This window comes from Scophthalmus maximus, chromosome 7 (assembly GCF_022379125.1).
Source record: "Scophthalmus maximus strain ysfricsl-2021 chromosome 7, ASM2237912v1, whole genome shotgun sequence".
In the NCBI taxonomy this organism is placed as follows: domain Eukaryota; kingdom Metazoa; phylum Chordata; class Actinopteri; order Pleuronectiformes; family Scophthalmidae; genus Scophthalmus; species Scophthalmus maximus.
The window spans coordinates 9,279,967-9,298,456 of NC_061521.1; the positions used below are offsets into that span (position 1 = coordinate 9,279,967).

The 18,490-nt window shown below is 42.1% G+C and overlaps 1 protein-coding gene across 2 annotated transcripts in view; it reads right to left on the reverse strand.

Annotated features, from left to right (window-relative positions):
* Positions 1–2,922: 2,922 nt before the first annotated feature.
* Positions 2,923–18,490, reverse strand: part of wnt7bb (wingless-type MMTV integration site family, member 7Bb) — a 31,184-nt gene continuing 15,616 nt past the window's right edge. For both annotated transcript variants that reach the window (XM_035643187.2, XM_035643186.2), the window contains exons 3-4: positions 9,680–9,951; positions 2,923–5,636 (exon numbers count right to left, since the gene is read on the reverse strand). In XM_035643187.2, coding sequence (XP_035499080.1) covers positions 5,157–5,636; positions 9,680–9,951 — 752 coding nt within the window. In that variant the 3' untranslated portion in view covers positions 2,923–5,156. The remainder of the gene's footprint in view (positions 5,637–9,679; positions 9,952–18,490) is intronic.

Genomic DNA, 18,490 nt, shown 5'->3' on the forward strand with positions numbered 1-18,490 from the left:
AACACATTTTGTTTTCTGTGATCCGACACATTAACAATGAAAAGCATCTGAGGGGCGATCCATGAGCACTATATGCACTATAAATACTCTCTACTACATTTGTCTCAATAGATATTCATAATGATATATAAAAGATCTTGAACTTATTGTTTTGATTCTTGAGCTGTGCGCAGCTCTCTCTCTCTCTCTCTCTCTCTCTCTCTCTCTCTCTCTCTCTCTCCCTCTCTCTCTCTCTCTCCCTCTCTCTCTCTCTCTCTCTCTCTCTCTCTCTCGCTCTCACACAAATACAGTGGCTATCAGCAACACCTTTAGAAATCCCGCCCATGTTGGTGGCCTGTTCAAAAATCCATGACGTTTTTAATGTCCTCTGCAGGTAGGCAGAATTCAGCATAAACTCTGTAATGCTTTCACTGTGGACGTTCACATGAAAAACATAGTTGTCAGAAGCAGGTAGACCTCTGCTCAACAGCGGCCCTGCTCTTTAAGAGCATATACTGTGTGTGCGTGTCGTCTCGCTGCCCCCATTAACCAATTAGCGCCAAAAGTTAATCATCTGGAGATACCCTCCCCAGTAATAATAGTTATTCATGTTTTAATTTGGTAAAAAATCTGTCTATGTGTCTTCCAGTTATTTTGTCCGCACATGCACACATGCACACATACAAGCACACATACACACAGAGAGACAGGGGTGAAAGCAATACCCTGCTCCTGGCTATGCTGGTACACAAGGTAATAAAACAATGACAAATGTTGAGGGTACACTATTTTGAAGGGAAGAAGGATTAAAGTGATACACTCAAAATTATAAAATAATCCCTAAAACGAAAACTCTTTTACCCTTTATTTTACCATCCTTTGCACATAGACCCTAACATGGTCGACAGCTGCTCCTACTTACATGGTGTACTCACGCTTTCTTCCCAACCACTCTCAATTAGCTCCCCTTCTGAATAACCACTCTTTTCACTTGCAGTTTCCGGCTATACATGCACCTCCTTGTTTCATCAAGCCATCCCACCCATCTCAAAAACACCCAAACAAAAGAACTACACTCTTGTTTGTGTGTCTAAAAACAAGAGGCACACTGAGCCACTTCCTATTCACATCAGATCATTTGCATGAAGCTTCCAATTTGGTGACAGAAAGCATGAGAGCCTCACGTGTTGAGCCAGTTATCCTGTCACCCTGCCTCCTTGTGTAGGTTTTTTTCCTGAGTGACATGAATTGTATCGCATCATGCTTTGAGAACACACAGCTGATATCTGCTGTTCCAACCACAACGGAGAATGAATAAGCAAAGTGATGAGGTAAAGAGTTAATGTGAGAGTGTCACAGGTGACTGTGACCACCCATGTCAAACAGACCCAATTAATTTGGGGCAAAAAAATAGGAAAAACTTTTCAACATTAAAACAACAATAATTCAAACTTGATGAATTAGCAGTTTTTGCAGGGTTAACAGGGATATATATTTTTTATGCTATTCTTCCACCCACCCAGTTTTCCATTATACTTGTTACTTCTTGTTTTTTCCCCTCTCTTTCGGTCCTTCTCTGTCTGATCGCGTCTCGGCTTGACACAGACATGGAGAAGTTCCTTTCCATGCTGGGAGAGATAATTGACTTCTGTTCCGTGCGTGCCACAATCAAGACAGAAGACCACAGCATATTATGAACATGTGCTGTGTACAAAATAATGTCAAAGTCAGCACACTGCTTGATTTATTTATATTTGATTTTTAACGATTTATCCCTCCTAATGCATTTGCCCGTCACTATATTAAGCGTGGTTGGAATGTTTGAATAACAGACTGCTACATAAAGTTTGGCTTCAAACCTGGACACACACAATGACCATATTTAATGTGTGTTCTGTCCTTCGTAGGGAGAGAATTTATGAAAATAATAGCTTTGGATATTTGTTGGACCATTCGAAACGGGTAACTGAACACTGAGCCGGAACATTCTTGTACCAACAATCACTGAGCAATAAAATGAAGATTGTAGATTTGTTACTGAGGACTCGAGGATAATCTGCCTTGTATGTTTCTTTATACATTTCATCATTACATTACATTACAAGACATCATTTTCGCGTGTGGAAATGTATTTGCAGCCTTGTCAAAGGAAAAGAAAATGTTTTAAATGCTTCCAATTGAAGTTAGTTTAATGTATTTCAGAAGAAAATATGAATGTCAGAATGAGGCTGAATGCTAGATATCAATAAGTTACTTTAACTGAGTGAATATGCATAACTATTTACAAGACATCTGTACTTAATTCGTCCGAGTAGCACTTCTACTAAAAGAAAAATTGTTGTAAAAGTGATGCACATACTGCATGCACATACTGTACATGTACAATCAGCACTAATCATGCAAAGTGCAGGACTAGGCTACATCAGTCTCTAAATCTCTAAAATATGTGGTTATTATAAATGTGCAAAAGTATATTACATTCTAAACTTCTCAATAATATGTAAACCAAAAGATAAACTGGCCTGTACAGTCTGTAAACCTCACACAACCTCAGACAATTAGATAAAAGCTGAATAAAGGCAAAAACATGAATAATAAGAATATTTTTTTTTCTTAAAAAGTGGTTATGACTTAAAGTGCTCCAAAGCACTGCAGATCTTGGCCAATGGTTTATTTACCCTCTTTCATGCTCCACGAATTAAAGAAACAATATGACATTTTGTGAATTCACTTTCTCTGCAACACTTGGATGAGACGATCGATACAACTCTCATGTCTGTGTCCCGGTTGGTTAGTACGGTCACGGGGCAATTAGCTTAGCTTAGCATACAAACTGGATCCAGGGTGAAGCAGCATTGTGAGTCTCTGTCAACACCTCTAAAGCTCATTAATAAATACAATTAATCACTTCTGTCAAACTTGTACACAGGAATGTAAAGAATGTATGGTTTTATAGGGATTTTAATGCTTGAATTTCTTGGAGAACAACATTGAGGAACACATTTTCTGGAGTCTTGTCATCAGCAACTGAGATGCTGCGCAGAGTTACTGTTGTTCGTCAGGAATTTTTTACAGCACCCAATTCATTTTTCCAGCTCAAGTTCCAGCCATCCTTCCTATCAATTATGATAGCATTGTACTAACCAATTTAAAAAAAAAGGATCTGGGGATGCTAAGACAACTCCGCAAAGGACGTCAACTGAACTTATTTGGAAGAGAAAACAAAGGTAAACAGTAAAATTGTTGACTATAGACATGTAGACATCCATTACAGCTGACACACTGGTTTAATTTTGACCAACTGTACTAGTCAGTTAGTTAGCTAGTTGGTTATTACTGTACCAACAATGTGCAACAATGTATTGTACATTTTTACCTACCTACATTCTGGGTGTGCACACTATTGTCTTTACCAGCAAAAGGGTTTTTAAATAATCTGCCTAAACTTTTTTCTTTTTTTACAACCTTTCTCAACTTTCTCATCATCTGTTTTTTGCCATATCTAATTTAGCTGCTTCAGGGTATCCCCAGGTCTCTGCATTTCCCTTAGAGAGTACAATGTTATCATAACTGGTACAAATGACATGCAAAGAGTCAGATCCAGTTTTTAATCAACTGGACTTCAGCCTTGTGTTAAGTGAAAAAAGTTGATAAAGGCTTGACTGGCAGCATATCAGGCTAAATAATAATCACAATAATCTCTTCTTATTAGTTACATCTGCAGTTTTATGAATGGGTGTATAGACTGACAACAGCTTTACAGATATGTCAAAATGAATCAACCAGTATAACTTAAAGGGGCAGTAAGCGATTTGGAGAAAGCTCATCTCTCTCTTTGTTGTTGATGATTTTACTGTACTGACCGGGCCTCGCCGAATTTTACAAAAAGTTAATTGGATCAAAATCGCTTACTGCCCCTTTACGCAGACTGCAGCTTCAACCTCAGTGGATATTTTAGCAATGAACTGCCAAACTAAGTCAAATGGGAGTTTATGCAGTTCTGGTGAGTTGTATCTGAATAGAAAATATCAGTGCAGCACTCGACAACACATCCAGCAACATATCAGTTTCATGTTTAATGAGTTGAGGAAGAACCTCTGCAGCTAAATGCATATTCTTGCTACTGTCTCTTAACTGAATTTGCAAAAGTGTCCGACTAGATGTCCATTCTCCAGGATAGACGACTGCAAACAATCTATGCCACAGTAAAAGAGAGCCAATGATTGATTACAACACTGTAATCATGTATTTTGTCGTCAACACACCAGTAGCCGTGAAACCATTTTTTTTCTTTCATTTTTTTAAAGAAAAGATGGGGTGTTTTAGGGATTGCGGGTCATTTTCTAATAGACACACACATCTTCAGTCAGAGTTACTAAAAAGTATTTTTCTTTACACTTAGTACAAAAAAAGACATCTCTACCCGTTAGTGCTTCGTTTTAAGATACTATAACATAAATAAACAATTTATTTTCAGTGTTCAGAACAGACAGTTCCAGTGTGACTGGAAAACTAACATACTCCACCATATTCCAGTTGGCAGCAGAGGGTTTAACAGAGTTCTCCTCTTAGATTTTGGCGCACCCCAACGCACCATACTTACAAAATGTTCTTCATTCATGCAAACCTCCAACATAAGCCCCAAACAGTTTGGGGGATGATTCATGTCAAGATTCACTTTTGCTCCCCTTTAGTGAAAGTACGACACAACCCTTAAAAGTTTTCAATTAAGACTTAACAAATCTCTCTCAGTCCCCCCTCATCAGCTGCTGTCATTTTCGATCTACTCCCGGGTTACTGCATTTCCTCTCCATGCACGAGTCTCTTGAGAAATTAACAGTTGAAAATCCCAGAGTGCACAGTCCCCAGGAGGGCGTCATTCATTTCCTGTAGTCCCAACTTCACTGTGGATACATCAGAACATGAGCATAACCTCTATGTGACAGTAAAGTTCTGGGGTATTACCTACTGATATTTAGCATTTACTTTCCGAAAAGCAATTAGATAAGATTCTGCTGTGCAAAACGATGCCATGAAGAGCTGATAGTGTAAATTCCATTCCTTTTATGTCAAAATCTCTCACTGATCCAAGTCACACTTTTCTCTCGCTCTCCCAGGTCTTCCTCATTCAGCTTGTGGTTGGCGCCTCAATCACTGGCACTGAGTTCCTCAAGTCCTTATTTGCAGGTAAACACCTCCGTCCGCTCACTGCATGTGTTGCACTTGACGAAGCAGCACCATTGGAATTTACAGTTGCACTGCCACACTTTGGTGTACTGGTGTGTGTTGTAGCCCCGGCCGCAGCACATGAGGTCGCAGCCATCTGTGTGTGGTGAAGTGCGGTTGCACAGGCGTCCCTGGGTTCCCACGCTCCCTGTGGCTGCATCCTCCTCGCAGTAGTTGGGTGACCTCTCGATGTAGACGAGATCTGTCTCCATGGGCTTGCGGTAGCCCTGAGTCTGCTTCACCTTGAGGTGGGTGGGCTGTCGCAGTCGGCTAGCCCGGACGACCTCCACGTGCACGGCTTCGTTGTACTTGTCCTTGAGTACGTAGCCAATCTCGCGGAACTTGGGGAGTGTGGTCCAACAGGTCTTCGTGGTGCAGGAACCTGAGACGCCATGGCACTTGCATTCTAGCTTCATCCTCTCCTCTAGAACCTGAGGAGTGATCGATAAAAACACAACAGTTGTAGAACTACAATTAATATAGACATGAAATTTAACTCCCAACCTTAGATAAACTACAATCATCATTGACGAAGAATGAACCCATGTCTCACTTAATGTGTTTGCCTACACCTTCCTAAAGAAACGACAAACATTTTCAAAAACCCTTCATGTAGCCATGCAGATAATTTTGGTTTTACCAGTCCATATCTACCTCTAAGATTCATGCCTCGAATCCCCCAAAAAGTAACTAAAACCAATCAACAGTGATGTGTCTTACAGAAACAATGTCCACACTATATCACTACGTTATTAGCAAATTTCCTTGGAACTAGTACCTACCCAAGAAATATACGTTTCCTCCATTGAAGCTTTATACTGAGTTGGCAGCAGAATTTTAGAAACTATCTTGGAAATGAATAAAACCCAATTTTCCGCATAACTAGAAACCACGAGAGGTCAGCAAGGAAAACGTGTGAAGTTTGGGTAAATCAACCCAATTGCAGTTATCGATGTGCACTCTGCCAACCAACATTGATCTATTTTCTATGTTTAATGCTGTGAGTCTTCTATCTTATTTATTCAAAACAATATACCAATAGAACAGGACAAAATGTCACAACCATGCTATATAAAGCCACTAACATTTTCTTAGATAAAATACAAGTTAACATTACTCTTAATAACCTTGAACTGGTGTGGGAACTGTTTAATGCTGGTTATTTTATATTACTGAAATCCATAAACAGAAAAGTGACGAGGAGACTAAACAATACTGATCAATAACTTTGACCCAGATGCTAGCTGGAGGCTAGTGTTGTGTTGTGTTGCCATGTAAGTGGAAACAAATGTGATCTACTTCAAATCAACTAGACTAGAATATATTTATTTGAATTATTGTGCAAAAACTGTGATGGCAACGGGAGATTTAAGCTAACAACTGTTTGCAGTCACACCAACATTCAGACATTGACTGATTGTAGAGAACTTGTGAGGTAGACAAATCCAAGCATATCTGAAAATTCGAGTCATGGTTGACGTGATGTTTCGTGTCCCGAGGGAGGGAAAATTTTACTTACTGGTAATATCCCATCCTATAATTTTGTCTACCTAAACCACATCAATGACAGACAAACGTAAACATGGATCTCATACAACTATCAATCATCTTGAAACATTTGATGCCTATTATTGTGTCACTGAACGTGTAGCACATTGCGGTACAAAACAGAGACAAACTCAATTAATCGTTTACAGCTGGACAAACATTTTGAGGTCTATTTGAATAGACAATATTGTGATAAACAGAAGAAAGCAATGTTGCCACATGCATGAAAACAGATTTTATATTTATATTCCCATATTCCGACTTGGTTTTAATTCCTTCCACAAAATATGGTGCACATGGCGGAATGTTTTGTCCTTGCTGCCTAATCCTGGGGCATTTGGGTAATATGTGAGTCCTTTGCCCTATCTGACTAACAAACTCAAAGATTTAAAAATTAAAACTAAACCCTGTTCACTTTCTGATGAACTGTTGGCCGAGGAAAGAGGGGATGGAGTTTCAATAGGTCATATTAACAAGTTTGTCATAGTCCTGACACGTAGCAACCCACAACTTGCTTGAACGGTGTGATGTGCCTTTGTTGCATAAGTTGCGTAAGTTTGGTTTCCTGGATATTTTCCCAGTCCAGCTTTTCCAGCCACCTCAATGCACCAGCGAGACAAATCCTCATTTATATCAGACACTTATGAAGTGGATGGAAGAGTTGTCCACTATCTCTGTCTGACGTGATCCTTGCCTACAGATATGAGGACGTTTGATTGAGAGAGAAAAAAGGAACAATGTGCTACTGTGAATTTATTAAAGCCGCAGTCACCTGTCAATCTCTCCTTGGATGTTGATTCAGAATAAGGTTTTTCCAAAGAGGAATAGTGCAAAAACCGCAAGGAATGTCTGACATAAGGAGTCTGACAGATGCATGGAAACATTTACTTAAACCGTGTCCATCAAAGACCCTGATCTGTTTCTAATTAAACCAAAAGGACAATATTCCCATCTACAGGTCACTTGTCTCACACACACACACACACACACACACACACACTAACACACACACACACACACACACACTCTCACACAATTCAAGATGAAAGATGATGCAGATCTCATGGTGATTCGCTGGGTGTTTTACATTTAGTTTGGTCAAGAAACCAAATGTAATTTTAGTTTCCTTTCAATGAAACCTCTTTGTTAGTGATTAGAAAACAAATTCTCAGCCGGATCCCATTGGAGGCACAAGCTCCTCACTCATCAGAACCCAGATCATTTTTACCAGCTAATTTGTCTTGAATTTATTTGTGCAGACTTGTTTTGAACCGTTTTTTTTGTGGCATATGCTGCCAAATATCTCATCTGCCATGAATAGAGAAAACAAACTATTGATCTTGCAGGTAAAGATAAATTATTTTCTCTCAGCATATTCTCATATCAAAAAGACCCCATTTTACAATGAACTATTAAAAAACTGTAATTTCCATTATCCAGATAAAACATAGTCAAAGTCTATCAACTTGATAGACTTTGACTTATATAATCGTCTGCTAATAAGTTTCTGTATAGGGTGGTCATTACAGGAAACCAGTAGCAATTTGCAGCTAACAGTTAGCAGTAACCGTCAACTACCTAAAAGCTGTCAAACTGGGGTGGTTTGAACATTTTTATTTCAATCCATCTCAGAGGCCTCTTGGACACATTTAATATCTGAGAGTTATCCAACCAATTGAAAATTATATTCCACTCTGCGGAGTGAGAGACTTCCACTTTCCTTCTGTCTCAGCAAAGACATAATCTTACTTTTGCACATCCTCCCGGAATTCAAGTTTCCGAGCCCCGAGTGAGAAAAGCAACAGTGCCAACTCCAAACCTGGCAGTCCGACATGCCAGCGTCAGTCTGCTGTGTTAACACTGGCATTGTCAGCCTGCTTTCACACCCTGAATAGACGCACTGTCACTTGATGCAGTCAAAGTGACATGTTTTGGTACTGCGCGGAGAACTGCAATAATATCCTGTTCCTGACTTTACACTTCATGGTTCTATGAAAGGATACAAGAAGGGCCGATGGCAGTCTATCTGGCAGCCGTTGGCCAGGCCTCATGTTCCCAGTAGACACGATAGAGCCCAAGTTATTAATTAGATCCATTTGTCAACATAACATCATCTCTTCTCTTTTATTTGACTTTCACAACCTCCTCTTCTCTTTTTTTTTTCTCCCTGCACGACTGATGTGGGATGACTAATAGCAAACAAACACATTCATAACAAACTTTGCCAACATAATCTCTCAGAAATAAAAGCCTCCCTCCTACAATGAAATTAAATGCCAATAATTGGCCAAAGAAATACAAGCTGCTGAGAGGCTAACTGTGATCAATCAATCAACAACTGGAGCAATCATGGTTTCCTGTCACGTAACCGTACGGCTTTTGGCTTTTGGATTGTTTGTGTTCTGTAGTGGAACATCTGTGCATCCATGTGTGCACGCACACACACACACACACACACACACACACACACACACACACACACACACACGTGTGTCTCAAGAGGAAAATAATAGCTTGACATACATTCAATTCTCTTATTGTGTAAACGAACTAAAACAGTTAAGACAGATCATCTCAACCAGTGCAGTTTAAAGTAATACGTGACAGCTGGACTGTTTCGGTTTCCACATGAGTCCTTTCCCGTCTGACTTGTTTTCAGAAATGTCATCACATTCATTTGATGTATAAAATATTATTATTTCTGAAAGGAATATTAAAAACTAGCTATTATAGAGATATTTTAATTATCAGAATGATCCTTTAAATTTGGGATTTCTTTTTTACGGAGGAATGATTTGCTTGAATAACATTACTTAATAATATTGTCCATGCATTTAAAAAGAGGTGATTTGAAAGTGTTTTGCTGTTGCTCACTCTGCTTATCCTCTGGAAAAATGACTCGCGACAAAGTGTCTGAGGTTCTTACCTTCCTCCCTGCCTCGTTGTTATGCAGGTTCATCAGGCGCCGCGGGGTCTTCTTGATCTCGCGGGCGTCCACGAAGCGGCGAGAGAACTCGATGCCGTACTTGATGTCAGCTGAGCAGCCTCCCCACTTCCAGCCCTCCTCCTGATTGTAGTACCCCTGCTTCTCCCGGTCGCAGCCACACTGGCTCAGGTTGCCCTGGCTGCACGCCGCTGTGATAGCATGGGCCACCCCCGCCGCTGTGATGGCATAGGTGAATGCTGCTTCCCGGCTGCCTGAAGGAGGAAAAAGTTTCTATTTTAGGGATATATGGACAGAATGTGATACTATGACCATTTGTACGTGACTTGCTAATATGCCACAACAAAACATTAATCCCAAAAAAAACAGCAGAAAATTTGACCTCGATCAAAATGTCCAACACCTGGTAGAAGGCATTAAGTGTAAATGTAAATATGTTGTGTAACAGGTCAGTCCGCCCTTATTGTTATCAATCCTTCTTTGGTTTTGTGAACTGTAGACCTTAATATTGCAATGTGATCTTGATAAACAGCAGAGAAATGCAAAGTCCCCCTCCCTTGTCCTGATAACCCACCAAATGTACCCTTCCCTCTCCCAAACAGCTCCCCTCCTGCACCTTGGTAGAAATGTGGTCACATTTTTCCGACCGCAAAATCCTTGGGCCCGGTCTGCGAGAGTGCAGTGTTGGAATTCCAGTGTGGGGAGAGCTGGTCTAGGTGCTGTCCAAAGTGCTGAATTCCTCTACAGAAGCACCTTGTACTGTTGCCCACACTGCAAGCAGCTGGGGTCTGCAGGTCTCACTGCCTCACTCACACTGTGCACCGCCAAAAGGAGAGGAACTGTGTGGGAGCCAGAGCCAGATGGCACCAAGACTGCTCACGATACGGTCAGCACATTTCACCTGCGGTGTGTGTCACACTTGGGTACTTTTACGTCAAAATTTAGTACACCCTCATACATTGTATATCTGTACTGTCATTTAAGCATGTTATCCCTCAAACTGTAGGATTACATTATTCTTTATGAGACGAGACAATTCTCCGACTTGGTCGTATGCCAACGGATGAAATGCAAAAAGCTAAATGACACAGTTTCGGGGGTTCTGTATGTTGTCGGGAAGCGGCAGCAACACTATATCACACTTACTAATGAATGTTTTTTAAAAAAGGGCAAATAAATCATTATATAATATGTTGACTGCATTTCCATTTAAATGCTCAACCATTTAGCTTTTAAAAATAGTGAGAAATGTGTATTCCAATGTCCCAGTGCTCCTGTAGCTTGTTTTGTAGAGGCACATTCAATTTCCAGTAATCTAAAATGGAGAAAATTCATCCTTGATAAATGACCTGAACAACTAACTATTTTTCAAAAATTCTTAAGGATCTGTTAATGCACCAAAATCAATCCCATTTTTATATTCAAGGAATCATATAATCACATATAAATTCTTTGGAATGTCAGTAATGTGTTTTATGACTAGAACAACTCATTAAGCCAAAAGGTAATTTCATCCCTTTCCTCTTCCTAAATATCCTCTACTCCTTCTCTACTCCTACAGAGGGATCTGGCTTAAAAGGCCTCTGCTGGTCGAAAACAGACTGTGTGGTTATTACAACCCTGGTCTCCCTTCAACTGGCAGTAATCTGGAAAGGGGCCGAGCAGCAGAAACAAAGCTAACCGCAGAGTGTTTCGGGGGGGGCCTTTCAGCATTTGGGAAGAGGAATGTTTGTAAGTCATTTGATGTATGTTGTGTAATGTACTCTGTTGTAATTACTGGAAACTCTCTAGGTAAAAAGAAAAAAGAAAAAAGAAGATGTTCTGCCCCTCAGAGAACCAAAAGCTCCTCGGTGATATATCATTTCTTCGATAGGTTTCAGAGAAGCTGGACAACAAACTTTCCGTTCTGTCACCGCACGGTGAAGAAGATGTGGGTGTGAGGAGCAGGCTGATTTATTTATACAGCAACATGTAGTAAGAATGACTCATCTTTAAGTCATTTTTGTTGATTATTGGTGAGTTCTGGTGAATAGTAACCAGTTGAATCACGCCTTGCGTTGGACGACACTTTGCATGTCAAGCATGTCACGTGTGCCAGATTTACAGTATGTTTTCACAGGTATTGAGTGTGAGCACATACCCAAACCCTTCGGAGTGCAAAAAGGCAGATGGTGGAAACACAAAGTGAATGAGTAAACCGTCGTGTAGTGTAAACGTTCAGTTACCTACAATAAATACACTGTCAGACCTTGCGGACATACCCACACTCGTATTCCGCCAAAAACAGAAATAATGTCCTCAATTGAGCAAACGGAGGAGATTTAGTTTACATCTGCAGCAGCAAAGTACAACAATAAAGTGGAAATTATATGGAAACAAAACACACACACACACACACACACACACACAAAAAAAATACTTCAGATGTGAGAGAAGAAAATAGAGCATGGCCTGACCAAATAAACTCTTAACCATTTTGAAATTTACTAGGCATCAAATCTTTGCTTATTTTACCTTATTAAATGGAAGCAGACAGCACATTCACGTAGAGCCAAGACTGCTAGCGTTAGCTGGAGCCTAGCCTATATCCATGACTGCTTTGCAAAAAGCTAAATGTCCTTATTTATTAGTGTTTATATTGCCTATGTTAGCAGAGCCTCTTTTTTTTTCTCCGCATAAGAAGTCATTTGTTACAAGCACAAACTAAATTTACTGCTCGTACACAGTCGTTTGCATCATTTCATCTGTTTTCCATTTCATTTCCTCCTCTTTCGTTTGCACCTCTTGTTCGAGTCTCAGGGGCATTTTCTGAACTCTCAAAGATGTTTTCACCCAAAGCCACTGTTAATTTCCTACCCTGGCGCTGGGGCTGCAGAGCTAATACCGCGGCCACAGGTTTGCCCGGTGGGGACTGACTCACAACCGCTTTCTTCTCTGGTTAGCAGCAGAGCTGTGCCCCACCAGCTTGTGGTAACTTTCTGCTGCCCCCACCTCACACACACACACACACACACACACATGCACAAATGTAGGCGCACAGCTGTAACGTATGTGCGCTCAAACACGCGCACAGCCAATGCCCAGTCACTGGCCACATAATAAAAATACACAACACACTCTCAGTACCCTCCACCCTCACACACATGCGCTGTTAAAAACACATTTGCACATGGGCGCACAAACAGAGCGTCAGTGTAATGTTTAAAACAGGATAAAGGCAGTTTCCAGAGAAAGGGTGGTTCCCTGGGCCATAGATGCATGCCCATTTCTGGGCCCATTGAGTTGTGCTGCTCATGGGGAAAATGATGATGGAGCTTGTACTGGATGTCACCCCCCTGGTGGGTCTGGCACTGCCACGGCTCGGCCTGGCCAAAAGGAAGGCCAATTACACAAGCCATGGAACTGTGGTGATCAAGACCCTCTCTCTTTTTTTTCTGTGTGCAACGAACCAAGGAAGACATCAGAATTTGGTAAATCACATTTTTTAGCACTTAAAATACATTGTCCGCTGGGTATAACTACTAACATGGAGCATCCAGGCCAAACCAAATTAAATCATGTGTGATCATTATTAAAAGTTATTCACTCCAACTCAATGCAATTATGCTTGGACCGCGGTAAAGATGAATTAGAACTGAGGTTGAATACATGACAAACAGAGGATGTGCCCAAGGTAACATAACTCAAAGAGCCGAAGGTTCTGAAAGTGTTCTGAACAAAACTTATGTATTAATATAGCCACAACCAGGAAATTCCCTGTTTTTACAATATGCTTTTGTTAATCATTGTACATAATCATGTGCTCCTGTGCCCTCAGGAGAAAAAAAAAGGAAGGCCCCGCTTTGCTGAACAGACGTGTGGTTGATGAAATGTGGAGGAGGAGGAGAAAACGCACCCATAACAGCAGCAGAAAGCCCTGAAGAAGCTGGCCCCAGAGTCCTGACAGCCCTCCAGGAGGAACCACCCTGGGATAGCCTCGCAAGCTGCCAGTGGAAAATTGGAGTGACCAGAAAAACCTCAATGAACTTGGAAACATCCAGGAGAGAAGAATGAGGGAATATTAAACCAGATGTCTAATGGAGTTCAGTGGCAAGTGTCTGCTACGCTATCCAAGAAAGCAGGGAAGAAGATCAGTCTCGCTTCAGCCCGAACAGGTACAGGGGCTCATAAACGAGCGTTAAAACATCCTGTCATAAACCCCTGTGTCGGGGACTGGAACCAGAGGTGTAGTGAGGACTCGGTGCGCCTTGGCTTTCACATTAACTGACCACAGCACTCTGGATACTGGCCCCTGCTGCGATGCCAGTCATGTCTTCTGACCATCTGCCAAAACAGGGACACAAAAAGAAAGTCTCTGGATGTAGTGGCTCGCCGCTGAAACGGCAATCTGTGTTTAGAGCCAGCGGAAGGCGCACCGCGAGACAGATTTCACATGACACAGCGCGAGAGATTTACAACCGATGACACTATGCAAGCAGTGCTGGTACAGTATATGCTATAGCTGAACCGGGTAACACCACCGCTGACCTCAACGGGTCTCGTTTTCTTCACCGCTCACGGGCCGGGGTTAGGCTTTGCTGCTGACAAGAGAGGAAAAAGACAGCATAGGGGTTTGAATCTAAACTGAAGGAATCTGTTTTCTAGCTGGTGAGACACCAAACTGACAACAATCATATTATATATTGTTTTATCATATCGTTCACCTCGCTCCGAAACACTGCAGTCGCATTGCTGTTATGACTGAGCTCACTCGTGCAGAATGGCTTGTGTATATTTTGTGCTTCTTTAGCTTGTTAGAAGAAAAAAATCTTGTTAGACATAAGTATCTGTTAATATTTAGTTTCTGGCACAAAGGGAGCTACAGACAACCGGAGTCAAATTTCTTGTTTATGTCAGCATCCTTGGCCACAAAAACCTGATTTTGATTCTGCCAATTGAGGTTGCACAAGCGCATAAGAAGGTCTGCGGCCTGAGCGAGCTGCAGCGAAGCATGCACAGACACGGAGCGCTGCAGCACGGACACAAATTAATTACGGCAAAAGGTGAGGAGCACTGGGTTGAGTAAGAGCATAGGAGAAGCCATTGAGTGGATGATAAAAAAGCAAGCGCAGGAGAGAGGTAGTTTAGGCTGGAATACTGGACGGGGACTTGCCAAACAACAAACACACACACACACACACACACACACTCACACACTCACACACTCACACACACACACACACACACAGCTCCGGCAGTGCAGTTGAATGGCCTCTCCGCCAAGCCTGCTGGTGGAGCAGTGAAGGGGAAAGCTTTTTAAAGCCACCCCCCACCCCACCCCTCATCCCCGGACATGCACTCACACCCCAGGGACACCGGAGGATTGGATTGCATAAGAAATTACATCATTTTAACAACACAACGATACACTGGAGTTTTTTCGGAGCTGCGGATCCATTAAGCACGAGGACATCCTGTCACGGACAAAGGGGCACCAACGGTGAACAAAAGGGAAAAGTGTCACCTGCTGGTGGCCAGGAGACCTTGCACTTGCAGTGTTGTTTGACTGACAGTACTGTAAATTATGGACTAGGCAGGAAACTTCTTTTTTTTTTAATGCAGAGGACAAGGCAGTTGTCAATTTGCCAGCTAATATTTTTCTAATAGAAAGGGGGAGATCGAAAGTAGTTAAGATTGCCACTGAGTCCACTCATTTAAAAAGGAACTCTGTCGGAAGTCAATCAATCAATCAAATTTTATTAGTATAGCCCATATTCAGAATTCAAAATTTGCCTCACAGGTTCTTAACAGTCTGTAAAATGTGCGACATCCACTGTCCTTCCCCCTCGACTGAGTGAGGGTAAAAAAACCACTTCTCTCCGCATTACTGCATTACTCCCACCAAACAAATACACTGAAAAACACTAAAGTTAAGATGGTTCCCACTGTTCATTTTAAAAAGCAAAACTAGACCCCCCAAAAAAATCTAAATATGACCAAAACTTACCAATGAAAACCCCTCTGCAAAGGAGTGAACCAAACTGAAATCTGATAAGTATCTGGTGTGTTTTCAGCTTTAAAACTTTATGTGCATTGAATTAAAAGAGTTATGTTTTTCCACACTGTTCATATACAATGAATTTAGGACTCCAGAAAATACTGAAAACAAGCTCTAACCAAAGCCGCCTCTGCGATGGAACTGTCTCTCCTGGGCCCCATAGAAAGGGGAAGAAAGTTGGAGGAAAATCCCGAGCTTTGTGTACCAATCACTGAACTGACTAATGTGCTCTCTACTACTGTTTTCCGTTCCGCTTTATGTACCGTTGCTATGAACATATGCTCCCAGCAAATTATAGACAAAGTTGTGGTCCGTGAGGTTTGCAGCTCGAGGAATTAGCACAGCCGTGTTCCTGTACAATAAAATAATATTGTTTTACCAGAACTAGGCTCTCCACATTCTCGGTGTACTCGCATCATAGCGCCGGGGAAGTGACACGCTCTGGCACCGCCGCTCGCTGTAGGGTCTCGAGTTTGATTCGGATAATGATGAGGGCTTTGAGCAGTAAAGCTAAAACAATTATGAGGGTATTTAACGTTGCCGGTATTAAATGCTAAGAATCCAAGTAAGCTGCCTCCCAGGCATAGAAAATTGGGCTGGCAGAAAACATCTCAAAAGCATCCCTTTTCTTCCCTGATCTCCCCGAGGTGGAGATAAAGCTTTTTCACTAGCGAGGCTTGCTAAAACAAGCACAAATCCTCCTTCCCACTCTTTCATCCCATTAATGAGACCGAATCAGGATCTCACCTGCTCGGCTCTGGATTTGTAGGCCTGCAAGGGCTGTGTGTGGTAATCATCAAGTTCATGTGAGGACAATATTGAGGCTTTTCCTCAATTCCGATCCCCATTTGACTGGATTGTTTCATCTCCGCTGGAAACATACTCACTGTGATATATGTATTTATCAATCACACGTCATATCACTGAAGATATCATTATTATCTTCACTATAATCAGCAGGTCAAACACACCACAGATGATATGTTGCCTTGCTCATTACAAAAGAAAACCTCCAGATCTAACTTTTCCATATCCGCTGATATTCATCGAGCCCTCAAATAAAGCTAAAGTCTCTTTGACATCCTCTCCCTCCTACCAGTGTCTGTTCGCCCTCAAACCCACAAACTCGCCGTCCCTCTGCGCTCTCACCTACGTGGGCCAGTAGCTGTGTGATTGTTGGCACATGTAAATGTCCAGTGGCAGCGCTGCGTGTAGAGAATACAGTGATCGGGCCTGGGATTGTGTGGAACAAAGCGCACTGTGAGATTACAGTTGATCCTCTCGCATCCTGTTTCCCCCTGCGTCTAGCGGCGCTGGCAGACACAGACAGACGCAGATCCCACCGATAACACATCACTGCAGGGAGGGGCGGCTGGATGACACACACACACACACACACACACACACACACACACACACAGGGGGCCGAGGGGTCAGGGCCCAGAAAGACCCATGCAGGGCCGCGTCAGCAGACAGACGATGGGTGGGCAGGAGAGAGAGAGTGGAGAGGGGAAAGACGAGGGACCCCAGCTCCCGACACACCCACACAGTCTGAGACGGAGACAGAGCTGATGAATGAACAAGGAAAGGGGCCTGGTGATGATAGCGCGGCTTGGTTGCGTAGGACGGGAGGCCCCACCCTAGATATGTACGCATGACGATGTTGTGGGCCGGGGATGTGAGGCGAAAATATTGGGAGAAGGTGACCTTTATTGAGCCATGGTGACCGCAGCCCACACACTTGCGGAACAACAAAGCGTCAAACTCCCGTATCTGATAAAGTTAGGGGAAAGATCCTACACACTGACACTTGCACAAACAAACACACACACACACACACACTTATACCAGAGCTCTGCTTTATCTGGACTCACGAGGAGGGCATTACAGCAACCCACATGATGCCGGGCAGAAAAATAGGCCTTTTATCCGCCGCTGTTCCACCACAACACAATGCACGCGTCATTTCCACACTCTTATCCACATGGTGTCAAGACATTTGGCTGCCTGGGAATGAGTCTGTTTTTTGCTGGTCGCTCGGCACAGCAGTGCAATCGGAGATACTTTTTTTTCTTTTTTTTCGCGATACCAGCCACAGTTTTACCGCCCTTTTCGTGAAAACGACAAATATTTTGTTATCTATATCGGATAACAGAAGCGGGCGAATGAGTCGAAAACCACAATTTGCCTTAAGAGTGCAAAACCAACAAGAAACAAATCCCACAAAGGGGAAAAACCTTGGCGGCACGGAGATGATTGATGGCATTTTGGGCGAGTTCACCCGTGTCAAAGTATCCACTTGTGTGCTCTTGAAAAAAACCTCCAGTTTGAAGAATGACTTTTTCACTGTCTTTATTAGTCCTGGGTATAACCCTCATTGCCAACTGACTAAGCTCATATGTCAAGCCGGGTAACGTTCTACTTTTTCAAGCCAGAATTTAACTGTTAAGTTTCACTCCCTAATGATGATAGCTTTTAAAATATAAGAGGCAAAGGAATCTGTCATCTGTCACTATTTCTTTTCTTTCTTTTTTTTTTTTACATTTGTGAAGAATGATTGGGCTGACATAGGTGTCTATAGTTACACTGCGTGAATGACTTATTTGCTTTCAAGGAAAGAATGTTCGTCCTGTAGCCGATGTTTAACTTCTATTTTTAAGGCTGCATCACTGCGTGATTTAAAAGGAGTTTGCTGAAAATGTTCGGCAGGGCAAAATTAATACCTCAACTTGCATTTCCTTTGACTTTGTCAAATT